The sequence below is a fragment of the Ascaphus truei genome, chromosome 5 (assembly GCF_040206685.1).
Source record: "Ascaphus truei isolate aAscTru1 chromosome 5, aAscTru1.hap1, whole genome shotgun sequence".
NCBI classification, from domain to species: domain Eukaryota; kingdom Metazoa; phylum Chordata; class Amphibia; order Anura; family Ascaphidae; genus Ascaphus; species Ascaphus truei.
The window spans coordinates 227,606,668-227,619,928 of record NC_134487.1 but is presented as its reverse complement, the minus strand read 5'-3'; the positions used below and the strand labels follow the sequence as shown (position 1 = coordinate 227,619,928).

The window sequence follows — 13,261 nt, the reverse complement described above, 5'->3', positions numbered from 1 at the left end:
TATTTTGTGCAGCGCAGCAGGAAGTGTGTTTCATCTTTTATCTCTCCTAGCTCACATCACTGGCACAGTCTCATCTTCTGGGTATTCCAGTACGTTCTGTGTCTGCATGTTTCTATTTCCAGACTGTGGGCACTCATTCTGTACTGGCACACTGTCTGTGTCTGCTTTGGGTCATATACCTCCAGGCAAATATCTATCTGAAGTTTAAAGTCCATTGCTTACCATAATTTTGGAAGCTTTACAAAAGTTCTATTTTCCCCCTTTTGGCCTTTTCTTCTAACTTTTGAATCTTTGGGGGGAGCACCACCATATTGTTAGTTTCACATCCTTAAGAAAAAACCTGGAGCAAAGTTTCTCTTTTTTGGTTATCTAACCATACCAATGTTTTTTGATCATTTGTTACTTTGAGAAAACATTAAAATGTCTTTTTTTTCCAGTGGTGATTACTGAATACAAAACAATATTGTTGACTTTAAAAAGAATATATGTTCAATAACAGCAATATTGTCTTACTTGATCTGAATGCACATTTATAAGAAGAAGTAAAGGAAAAGCTAGTTAACACACACAATAGCAATTGATAACAATTGTATATTCCATGAAGTAATGTTACTCCATTTGTTTGTCTGTCAAGAAAATGTACAATGATTGAACTGAAGTATATCGTTTGATTTACATAAAAAATATAAAACTTGGTAAACAGGTGACAGTATCATTTTTTTAACTGAGATACAAAACATTGTTTATAGCCAGCTTGATACCCTGATCCCTTAATTTGATAACTTAGAATTTACTATTTATCATACACAACTGGTCTCTGCTTTCCAAAAATTCAAATGTCAGCAGAGTACTAATACAAGAGAAGCAAGACCAGCAGTCTAAAAACAACATCTCGGATTAAAATTATTCAAGTTAAAATTAACTGAAGGGAAGTTGCATTTTGAGCACCATATTCTCTGCTCTTTTTTGACATACATAAGAAATATACACGAGATTGCATTGTCCTGTGCGAAGGCAGCCAGAAAAAGGGCCTTTGCTAAGGAAATGTTTTGTGCAACAAAAAACAGCATTTAAAAGGTATCATTTTTTATCCCAACCTAGCAAAATCAATTTTAGAAATAAGTGCAAAACTGTTGTTTTCTCTTCAATATATTGATTCTCAAGTTTGATTAACATTTTCTGCTTCAGAATTTAAAATGTTAATCTATAACGAACAAATTTACTTTTGGAGCCAAACATAGACATATAAGATTATAATACAGCAAGCAGTGTAATTTAAACCTACAGCTAACGTTTTGAGTATTGTTTATGTAGTGTTATACCTAGTTCATAAAAAGATACTGATAAATGTAAACAATAATTCCATCCAGTTCCCCTTATGGAGCCATCAATGCAGATAATCTGGAATTAAACATTTGAAAATCAGTTTACAATAATCAGTAGCACAGGCGAAGATTTTATATTGCAAACATTTCTGATTGTACATATAAATTGTGGAACTTTACATGAACAACTCATGAATGTTGACCTTAAATTATCAATTTTGAAGGCAATTGATGACAAACTAATATAGATTTTTTTTTTTTTTTTTTTTTTAAACAATGCATATATTGCTTTTGAACTCTTTGGCACCACAATAACTCATCAATATTATAATGCTAGGTATTTATGCCTATATTTACTAAATGGTGATATGCTATAAAACACAACCCTGTGCCGGAAGATTCCTTTAAGTGAATGAGCATTAAGGTGTCTTCTGGAATTGAAAGTTGTGTTATGGTGTAGCACTGGTTTATAAATATGACCCTTAAACAGTTTATAGTTGTAGTATAGCACCATATTTTTTTTATCTAGCTGCTATATAAAGGAAATTCTTTGGGTTTTTCCATATGTCTCTAAAAAAGAAAAAAAGTGACATGTACATATATTGAAATTAGTTAAGCTTCCTCATTGTTTCCTGTTTTATTTTCTCAGCAATTAACTGCTGAATTCTCTGGTTCCTCGTCTTTTCAAACGTGGATCTTCTTTGAGGTATGGTGTTTTGTTGTGAAACCTCATTGTCAGCCCCATTCATTTTATATGAAAAATTTACTGCATTCACGTCTCGCCGTTTTTCAGTCAAATTGATGTGTGATGCATTAATGTTGTAAAGAAGAGTTGGTATTAAAGTAGAATTTATAAGATGAACATTTGTAGATGTTGGAACTGGAGGTGCAAGATTCTCAATGTCATTATTTTTGACAATAGTAGAGTCAGTAAGAATTTGAGACGAATTGCACGATTTGCAACACAGCCTACTATAGCTGGGCATGGAACAGTAACGAGCCAAGACCTCCATATGACAAAACATTAACTTGTCTCCTAGGCATTGTTCCTCTGAAAAAGAAGAAAAAGACAATTAAAAAAGTAGTTAGTTAATTTAATATTTTATTGTTCTATCACTGTAAGGCTTTGCTAATTCTCAGTGAAGAACAAATCATTTTGTCTATTTTATCAGTGAAGGACAATAAACAAGACATCAATTAAACGCAGTAATTCAAAGAAAATATTGTGCATTATGACAAATCAATACAACATAGGTTTGAATGAACCTATAATCACTAAACTGTATACATAAATGTGTTTATACCTTCAATTTCAAATGTGAGACTAGAACACGCATTCAGATTGCTGTGAAGTACTAGAAAGGTAATTTTTAAAGAAGCAATCTGCACTGCTGGAGCTAAATCACAGTACTCCAAGCTCACAGGAACCCATCCTGATTTTTGACAAGCAAATTCAAACTGAAATATCTCAGGTTCCTAGAGGCTAGAGTAAAGGGGTTCAGTTCCAGGGAATGCCATGCTTCACGTAATCTGAAAAAAAGACATCCAGGGTCAAGAGAAAACATGGACAAGAAGAAAATATTCAAATCATATGGAATAAGAGCCAATGTGTGGTTGCATTTGCAGTATTTTAAAGGTTTGTCATGTTCCATTTTTGTTGATTGGAAATTATATGCCCAACATGTTCTTTTACTAACTATAAATTGGTGTAGCCCTGGTAGATTTGGGCTATTATTCTATCCTCCTCCTGGCAGTAATCCCTGCATAAGGGCAGGTTTGCCAGATGTCATCATGGGTTTTCCCCACTTCAGGCAATACACTGAGGCAGTGAAGGCAGGTGGTCACCAGACTCTGTGTCCAATCAAGAGAAACAGGGGCGGTGCTTATTGGAGCTACTTAGGGTATTGTCGCTTTCTATTTAATGGTCTTTGAGAGTCTGTCGTTGGAGTGGAAAGGACAAGGGTGGCATAGACCGAGCTGCCAGGACTGGCTAGCTTTGAGGCCTCCCTCTGGGGTAGGAGAGTGCACACCACATACCTCCTACCCTGCTTAGGGGGTAAGGGAAGAGCTAGACCCACTCTGGGTGCCATAGGCTTGGAGTGGTGTCAGGGACATCCTATTGGAGGACAGTCTGCCGTGCAACTGTCTGCTGTGACTGTGAAGAGCCAAATAAAGAGCTTGCACTTTTATGGAAACTCCTGCCTGAGAGTGAAGTGTATCAGGAGTAGGGGAAGGTATTTCTTCTGTGAGTACTTCACCCCATACTGTTGGGGGCTGCAGGAGATGGAAGCGCTGCACAAGTAGAGAAGACAGAGTCAAAACCCCAGAAGCCTGTCCTGTCCTCCCCCATGTCATCATGGGAGTCTCAAGGCCCCCTGTTGCCAGCAGGTACGCACCACACTGAGATATGTAGCCTGAGCCTTAGACACCCTAGGACACCCTATGTGAGATTGGGTGGGGGAAACACGGTTACATTGGGATATGCTTATGTAAGGGCGTCACCCCCGGTTCCCCTGATCTTCCTTTGCCCCCTGCCTTACCCCTGTGGCAGTGGAGGAAGGGGACGGCAACTTCTCCCGGCGGACACTGCCCTCTTGGTTTTGGCGCGAGCTTCGCCCATGCGCAGTAAAGATCGCGCACGCGGTCCCCATAGAAAAGAGCTTTGCCAAGGACTACAATTCCCAGTAGTCTCTGGGGACTGCACTTTCACCCTTGTCACAGGCAGCATTGAAGCCAATAGAGCTGGCAGATTCTCATGCTGCAGAGTTGCAACAATGTTGTGTGCAGACAGGGTTTTTGTCAGTTGCAGCACGTTGGGCAGTCAGAGACCGGAGCAGCCCAGGGAAGGAGGTAGGGTACAGGAGTCAGGGACTCCCTGTACTAGGCCAGCACCCCCAGGGCCTGAAATAGCTCAGCTCCCCAGTAAGGTGAGTGTTGCCAGGGGCAGCCCTCAGGTTAGGGACCCTGCCACTTACATTAGTGGGAGCTGGGAAAGGACAGTTACAGAGAGTTGGAGTCAGGGAGCTGTGAGGGAAGGAAGGGTGCGGGGAGCGAGTGCAGCTCCTGCCCCATATAGGTACCTACACCCCAGGTAGGCCCCAACTCCCCACTAGTTTAGTGGGTAAGTGCTTAGGGAGGCCCAAGATAGGGACGCTGCCCTTAGTATAGAGTGCTGCCTTGTCAGAGTCACGGCTGTTAGTGCTGTGAGGTCTGACAGGCAGGCACCTTGTTGCGCAGCACGTTGGCTGCAGCATCCAGTGAGCTACAGCTTGCTGCTGTAAGCGCTGGGACTCGTTAGGTCTTAGTAAGTACAGTCAAGGCTGGGAAGAGTTAGGGGAGTGGGGCAGGTTATTAACCCCGGTAGGCCTCTAGGAGTTTTCCCCAAAGCCACTTTAGGTTGCGGTACCACAGGGACAGGCCCTAGGTTAGGGTTCCTGTCACGTTAGTACCAAGTGTTAGTTAGGGACTCAGCGGACGCTGCGGTCCCTGTGAAGCGGTTCGGACCCACGCTGGGGTCCGCAGAGACTATTCCAGAGGGAGACCGCCCTGGCGGTCTGCGTACAAAGGAGTTTGGTTGGAGGATCAGACGGATTCATCACACGTCTGACCCTTTGCGAAGCCAGTTGCTGATCTGAGTACCGGAGTGCTCGGCAGGTACCATACAGGCATAAGTGCACCAACGGGCCCCTTAGTGTAACTGTGACTGCGCAGTCACCCACGTTCTCTCCAAGAGTGCGGGACATTGGGTGGGATTCTCGGGACACTGGGTGGGATCACCTGGTGTTGGGGAAGCGTCCTGCGCGACGCAGTAGGTGTCTCCTCTAGAGAGGGACACAGGTTATATTATTGTATTGTAGTGATATATGTTGTTTGCATGTTAGTAAAGTCCTTAGTTATTATACCTCACCGTGTATGTTATTATTGATTGTCCTGCGAGGAACCACTCCCCCTCTGGTGGGAGCCATCGCAGGTGGAGGCGCTGAATTGAGTAAGTGGTTACCCCTAGTATAATTGCCCCAGGTTCCCCGTGGCGGAAGCTCAGCCCTCCTGCGAGCCAACAGGTAACGCACCACACCCGAGTAACATTGTATGTTCTCCTTCACCCCACACTAAATCTGCGATTGGGGGGGGGGGGGGGAATACCCGTTACACTTAATATTTCATTGCATATGGGATATGTAAATTTGAACCCAGTTTTATGTATTTTAATAACCAATAAGTTGTTTTCTCAGCACTGAGCCGTCCAATACATTATTTCCTTGAGACAATTGATATGATATGCGTAAAAGGTTGAGACATTTCAAAATGAGTTATTTTGAGCTCAAGGATTTTGCACAAATACCTTTTTAATTAAGCTGACCTTCCTGGTCAAGATGACAAGACTGTGGGAGTGCTTTAGGAGTGGGTTTAGATGGTAACAAAGGAAGTGTTATTACCACTAAAGGAAAATCCTGATAGATGAGGCAAAGCTTCCAAGAAAACAAAAAGTACATACATGTAGGTTAAGTGCACACCAGAGCTGTACCTTTCATCTTTCCTAAGCTCAACATCTTTGCAAAGCAAAGTACAATTTTTTTTTAAATTAGTAAAACATTTAGAAAGTTTAATTTGTTAATTTTCAGTCACCTTAACACTAAACAGTAAATACTGCCTAAATATAAATACATGTATGACTAAATAGTAATATTGGTATCTGAATCTAATCAAGCCAAAAAAAAGGTCTGCAGTATAATTTGTATGGCTCTGACATACTACCTGAGGAGTAGTATGAAGAAGTGTCCGGGAAGCGCAATATGTGAAAAGAAATACAAGTCGTGATAGTGCAATATTGTTAAAATTAAGATCTGGATGTAATATCTTGGCTCAATAGTTAATACCACAAACGTGAGAGAGTATAAGGCACATAAAGGTATCTTTTAGGATGCTGCTCACTCGGTGGACAGGAGATGCAGAACCCAATGTTCCCCCAGATATATGGACTCCCAAGGACCTTAATAAAAGATACAACTGGACATAGTGCAGACCGTCTGTACAATTTATATTGGATAAGTGAAAAAGGGAGTTACACTCACATGGTATCAGTTAAAAACAAGCATTTAGATCTCTCTGGATCTCGCTGGCCAGATGGATGATGTCTCCTCTTCCCCTCTCTCGTGGCGTGCGTTCCAGCGGTGCGTTCCACTCAACCGGAAGTGATGTCATCCGCTACGTCCACTTCCTAGGGTTTCGGCCGGCGCTGGAGAAAAACGTCACTCTACGCGTTTCACCACATAGGTTTCATCAGGAGTGACGTTTCAGTGGATAGGAGCGGTGTATATACCCTAATTCTGGGTCTCATTAGTCAGAAAAACACCTGATACTACTTTAACTCATAGTATGCATCTGTGGCTATAATGAGCTATACAAAATGCTATCTCTCTATTGCACACATATGAAATTTATAAGTTAACTCATATATATTGCGCAAATAACATTTTAGTATGCAATTCTTAAAAATACAAATCATTTATACAATCATTTTAAAATACATCAGGTTTGTTAAAAATATATTTGTTAAAAATATATATATATATACTATTTAATCTTCAGTGCAGATTTTAACAATACAAAATATAGACTTTGAATATAAAATACACTGCCTAAAAACACTTTAAAATAGTTAAAAACAGGTATTACAAAGAAATTATCTCTAAACTGGAGGTATATATGTGGAAAGTGCTGGGCAAGAGGCATATTTCTAAAAATGAAAAGATAAAATGTTAGTGCATTATAAAATCACAGGAAAGGTTTAAGATCAAATTCCAAATTCAAACCGGATGGAGATATAGTTTTTAGTTCGAACATCCAGAAGGATTCCCTTTTAATCAATGCATTATTTCTGTTTCCTCCTCTCCAATGGGGCATAACTTGTTCGATTGCTTTAAATTTTAACCCCTTGTGGTCCGCATTATGTACCATCAAGAAGTGGTTTGGAACACTATGTGTGGTCATTTTTCGTATAATATTTCCTATGTGTTCCAAAATGCGTGTTTTTAGGGGTCTTATAGTTTTCTATATAAGGGCCCTGATTATATCACTGGTATCTTTTAAGTAAGATCTTTGTTGTTTCACAATGTCCTGTAAATAACTGTCAATAAATTCTGTCATAATAGTGATATAATCAGGGCCCTTAGGAACATAGAATGGCAGGAAAACTATATATTGGTGACCACCGATGTAACCGCTTTATATACATCTATAAAACATGAGGATGGTTGCCAAGCAGTTAGAATGTTTCTAGAGAAAGATGGGAAAATCCCAGAGACACAGATAGACTTTCTTATAAAATGTATTGAATTTGTCCTAACAAAAAATTTTTTTTGGTTTTGTGATGAGTTTTTCCTGCAATTATGTGGAACCGCCATGGGGACCAAATTTGCCCCCAGCTATGCCAATCTATTGATGGCCATGTGGGAAGATCAGTATATATGGTCTTGGATAGGTCTGGGGGCAAATTTGGTCACATGGCGGAGGTTCATTAATGATATTGTCTTTGTTTGGAAGGGTACATTGGAGGATCTGGATACATTTCTTTTGTATCTGAACAATAACGAGTTAAATCTCAGATTCACCTCCATTGTAAGTAAAACCACTGTAAACTTCCTGGACTTAACAATTTATATAGAAAACAATGTTATTAAAACAAAAAATTTCTTCAAAGATGTGGATGCAAATAATTACATCCTGCAGTCCAGTTGCCATCTTAATAAATGGATTAACAACATTCCATATGGCCAATACTGTAGACTTAAACGAAATTGCACTGATAACAAAGTGTATGAAGAACAATCAACTACACTGTCCAGGAAGTTTGCAGAACGGAACTACAGGCCAAATGTCATCCAAAAAGCGTTGGATAAAACAAGACAAATATCCAGAGAGTCTATGTTGATCCCCAGAGAAAAAAGTGGGGAAGATGATAAGCTAAGGGTACCCTTTATTACTCAGTATAATAGGGATGCACACAAAATAAATGATATATTGAACAGCCACTGGTCTATATTGAGAAATGATCCCATTATAGGAACTGCACTGCCCAACAAGGTTCAAATGGTATATAGAAAAGCACCGAATGTAAAGAAATTTGTAGCACCTAGTGCTTTGAGAAGTCCTACTGTAAATAAAAACCCGACGTGGTTAGAACCACCGAAAGGGTTCTTTGATTGCAAATTCTGCACTGCTTGCCATTACAGTTGCAAGAATACTAATACCTTTGAATCTAACATCACAAAAAAGGTATATAGTATAAAACAACATTTAAACTGTAGGTCCAATTTCGTTATTTATCTGATTGAATGTGACTGTGGTCTACAGTATATACAGTAGGGAAAACTATAAGACCCCTAAAAACACGCATTTTGGAACACATAGGAAATATTAAACGAAAAATGACCACACATAGTGTTCCAAACCACTTCTTGATGGTACATAATGCGGACCACAAGGGGTTAAAATTTAAAGCAATCGAACAAGTTATGCCCCATTGGAGAGGAGGAAACAGAAATAATGCATTGATTAAAAGGGAATCCTTCTGGATGTTCGAACTAAAAACTATATCTCCATCCGGTTTGAATTTGGAATTTGATCTTAAACCTTTCCTGTGATTTTATAATGCACTAACATTTTATCTTTTCATTTTTAGAAATATGCCTCTTGCCCAGCACTTTCCACATATATACCTCCAGTTTAGAGATAATTTCTTTGTAATACCTGTTTTTAACTATTTTAAAGTGTTTTTAGGCAGTGTATTTTATATTCAAAGTCTATATTTTTTATTGTTAAAATTTGCACTGAAGATTAAATAGTATATATATATATATATATATATTTTTAACAAATATATTTTTAACAAACCTGATGTATTTTAAAATGATTGTATAAATGATTTGTATTTTTAAGAATTGCATACTAAAATGTTATTTGCGCAATATATATGAGTTAACTTATAAATTTCATATGTGTGCAATAGAGAGATAGCATTTTGTATAGCTCATTATAGCCACAGATGCATACTATGAGTTAAAGTAGTATCAGGTGTTTTTCTGACTAATGAGACCCAGAATTAGGGTATATACACCGCTCCTATCCACTGAAACGTCACTCCTGATGAAACCTATGTGGTGAAACGCGTAGAGTGACGTTTTTCTCCAGCGCCGGCCGAAACCCCAGGAAGTGGACGTATCGGATGACATCACTTCCGGTTGAGTGGAACGCACCGCTGGAACGCACGCCACGAGAGAGGGGAAGAGGAGACATCATCCATCTGGCCAGCGAGATCCAGAGAGATCTAAATGCTTGTTTTTAACTGATACCATGTGAGTGTAACTCCCTTTTTCACTTATCCAATATAAATTGTACAGACGGTCTGCACTATGTCCAGTTGTATCTTTTATTAAGGTCCTTGGGAGTCCACATATCTGGGGGAACATTGGGTTCTGCATCTCCTGTCCACCGAGTGAGCAGCATCCTAAAAGATACCTTTATGTGCCTTATACTCTCTCACGTTTGTGAGTATTAACTATTGAGCCAAGATATTACATCCAGATCTTAATTTTAACAATATTGCACTATCACGACTTGTATTTCTTTTCACATATTGCGCTTCCCGGACACTTCTTCATACTCCACATCACGAGGATTGACCGAGCAACCTCCACCGGGTCACAGCTGCATCTTACCATTGATTTGTATAAGTATCACTGTTTAAAAATATACCCCTTCGCATATATTTTGCACCAGTATCACTGTGTATTAACTGATAATTTAGAGCGCCACATTTTGATAAGTTTCCTTTTATATACCTGAGGAGTAGAGCTGTCAAAAGTGTCGCAACTGTGTAGGGAGGAGACAAAGTCCTATTGAGTAGAGAACTCATTGATTTATATGCCTCCAAATAGAGTCATTTACTTTATAATCCAAATGAAACACACCTGAGATACACGGAAAAGGTATATTTGCATATTTAAATCAGTACTTTTTCATATTTAATTTAGGTTACTTCCCAGGTATCTGATGGGTTGGAGGCATATAAGTCAATGGGCACTCAACTAAACAGAACTCTCTCTAAGAATTATGCTACAAAGTACTGTATATACTGTTCAAATAATTAGACTTTCCAGGAAAATAATAATAAAATATATTATACCTTTTCAAAAACTGGAACATGTTTCTGAAAGGCACAATTTTAGTTGGATTATTCTGAACTAATGGCACTGATTTCTCTAAATCATTTTCACTAGGTGACGTGCATTTTAATGAAACTAGATTTTTTTTAAATTATTTTTAAAAATTAATGAATATGCTTAATTGTATTTATTTACAATAGGGATTCTAATGAAGTGGGTGATTGTACATTGTTACTCCATTCAAACAATAAGATTTTATTTACACTCCCTTCCTTGCACCAACTAATGTATTTATAAGGGACAGATAAAGTAGACATAAGGTAAATTCAACCAAGTAGTTCCTCTCTTTATCTTGGAGCTAAGAAACGGCTGCTGATAAGCCCTCAGGGCAGCTGTGGGAGTATGGAAGTTTGGGAGCTATTTAGAAATATTTAAGTACTAAAACAGCTATTACTATTTAGCAGGTACATGTTTTTATTATAGTTTAATGTCAGCACCTGCAGCACCTATCATCTGAGATCAGACTCCAAAAGATTGTTCATGGTCCAAAGGCTCAACAAAGTATCCGGACGTTCCTCCTTCTCTTACCGTGCACCCCAAAACTGGAACAACCTACCAGAGACTCTCACATCCACCACCAGTTTAAGTTCTTTCAAATCTAAGGATGTCACACATTTTAATCTGGTCTGTAACTGTTTCATACGCCCATAATATATATTATCTTTAACTGTGCATGCAATGTCTTGTACTGTATATAATGTATACCCTGCTCATTTATGTAACTGTATTTGTAACCATGTATTATTTGTCTTAACTCTGTGCCCAGGACATACTTGAAAACGAGAGGTAACTCTCAATGTATTACTTCCTGTTAAAATATTTTATAAATAAATAAATAATAAATAAAGAGTATTTTTTAACTAAGGTAAAATAGTGTATTGCAAGCTTAATTTTATTAAGCATATAGAGACATAGGAGGTATACCTGTACAGTATATCAAGTAAACTGTCATGGATCTTTAAAAACAAGTAATTTATATGCCTTCAGTTTTGGGTGATACTTAAAATATATAGTAATAAAAGACAAACATTCATCGAATTACAGGTGTTAAAATGCACACAAACGTACAGTACTTTGAATGCAAAATTTGAAAACCACTCATACTATCTATATCTATATAATTGAAAATTGTGAGATTGTTAGTAGATGTGGTGAATCTGATTGGTCCGTGGGTCTGCCCGCACCCCCCCCCGACTCTCATTGGCCAAGAGGTACGCTCCACTGTGACACACACATACAGTACACACACACAGACATTGGTCCCTGTGTCTGCCCGCCAATAGTCAGCCTCCCACACGACTCTCATTGGCCAAAAGGTACAGTGACATCACTGACACACACCTACTTCACTGTCACACACTCACACTGACACACCATACCCCCAGAGAACCTCTGCGGAGTCCTTGGTAAGTTTAATCGATCTCACACTGTCACCCCTGTCTACACACACACTCACACCTGAGACTATCACCCCTGTATAATATTTAACCTTCCTGCCTGCTCCACACTGCCTCTGGCTGCACTCTCCCTTCACTTAGACGCGCAGCTGGCTTCTTCATCTAACAAAAACGGCCGCCATAGCAACACTCCCTCTGCCTGTATTCTCCCTTCACTTAGAAAAGCTCTGCACACACGCCTGCCCGGGCTCTCCCTTCACTTTAAAAAATGCATACCGTCGCCCCGCTGTAACCAACGCCCTCCACACCACACCTCCGTCCTCTTCACCTCCGCACACATGCCCGGCACGCACACACGCCCGCCGCACACACTCCCTCTGCCTGCACTCTCCCTTCACTTAACCGCGCAGATAGCCGTGCAGCTTGGTTCTTCACGTAATAAAAATGCATAGCACACATGGCCGCCATAGCCTGCACTCTCCCTTAACTTTGAAAAGCTCCGCACACACGCCCGCCTGGCCTATCCCTTCACTTTGAAAATGCATACCGTCGCCCCGCTGTAATCAACGCCCTCCACACCACACTTCCGTCCTACGCACGCTGCATAGAAAAATTTGTATTCACAATCTTTACATCTACGCACTTCTCATAATAAAAATATCACCATCCACAAAATGTCCGCCTTCAACTGCCTTCCCACTTCACATACTGTAATTCCCATTACAAATAGGCTGCACGCCTATGCCTTCCCGCCACGATCACCTACACACTCTTAATTGCCATTACAAAATGGCCGCCTGCCGATGCCTTCACTTCACATTGCCACGTTCACCTACGCACTCTTAATTTCCATTTCAAAATGGCCACCCGCCTATGCCTTCACTTCACATTGGCCCTTCACCTAATTCAAATGCCACCTACGCACACACTGTTTATGTTATTCTTCACATTTACACATTTGCCCCTTCACCTAATAAAATTTTTAAACATCACTACATTTCACCTTTCCTGCGCACGCACTCTTCATTGCCACCTTCACATTCAGAACATGCCCCCCCCACCATCACCCACAGCTCACCTCCCCTCACCCACAGCTCACCTCCCCACCATCACCCCCCCTCACCCGCAACTCACCTCTACCTTCCCCCTTGGCGCGTCTTCCCCCCTCGCGCCCTTAACCCTGCTTGGCCACGGGGGGGAGCGCGGCTGACTGTCCCCTGGGGTGGCCGGTGGGGGGGACACGGGGAGCCTCCAGCCTTCCCACAAGCTAAACCGCCATGCACCCACCAGCGGGGCCCGCACCCTCACACACTAG

At 40.3% G+C, this 13,261-nt stretch overlaps 1 protein-coding gene across 4 annotated transcripts in view; it reads right to left on the bottom strand.

The window, feature by feature from the left end:
• Nucleotides 1-1,565: 1,565 nt before the first annotated feature.
• Nucleotides 1,566-13,261, bottom strand: part of LOC142495769 (A disintegrin and metalloproteinase with thrombospondin motifs 2-like) — a 1,094,144-nt gene continuing 1,082,448 nt past the window's right edge. For all 4 annotated transcript variants that reach the window (XM_075601705.1, XM_075601706.1, XM_075601707.1 and 1 more), the window contains one exon: nt 1,566-2,376. In XM_075601705.1, the coding sequence (XP_075457820.1) occupies nt 1,934-2,376 (443 nt within the window). In that variant the 3' untranslated portion in view covers nt 1,566-1,933. The remainder of the gene's footprint in view (nt 2,377-13,261) is intronic.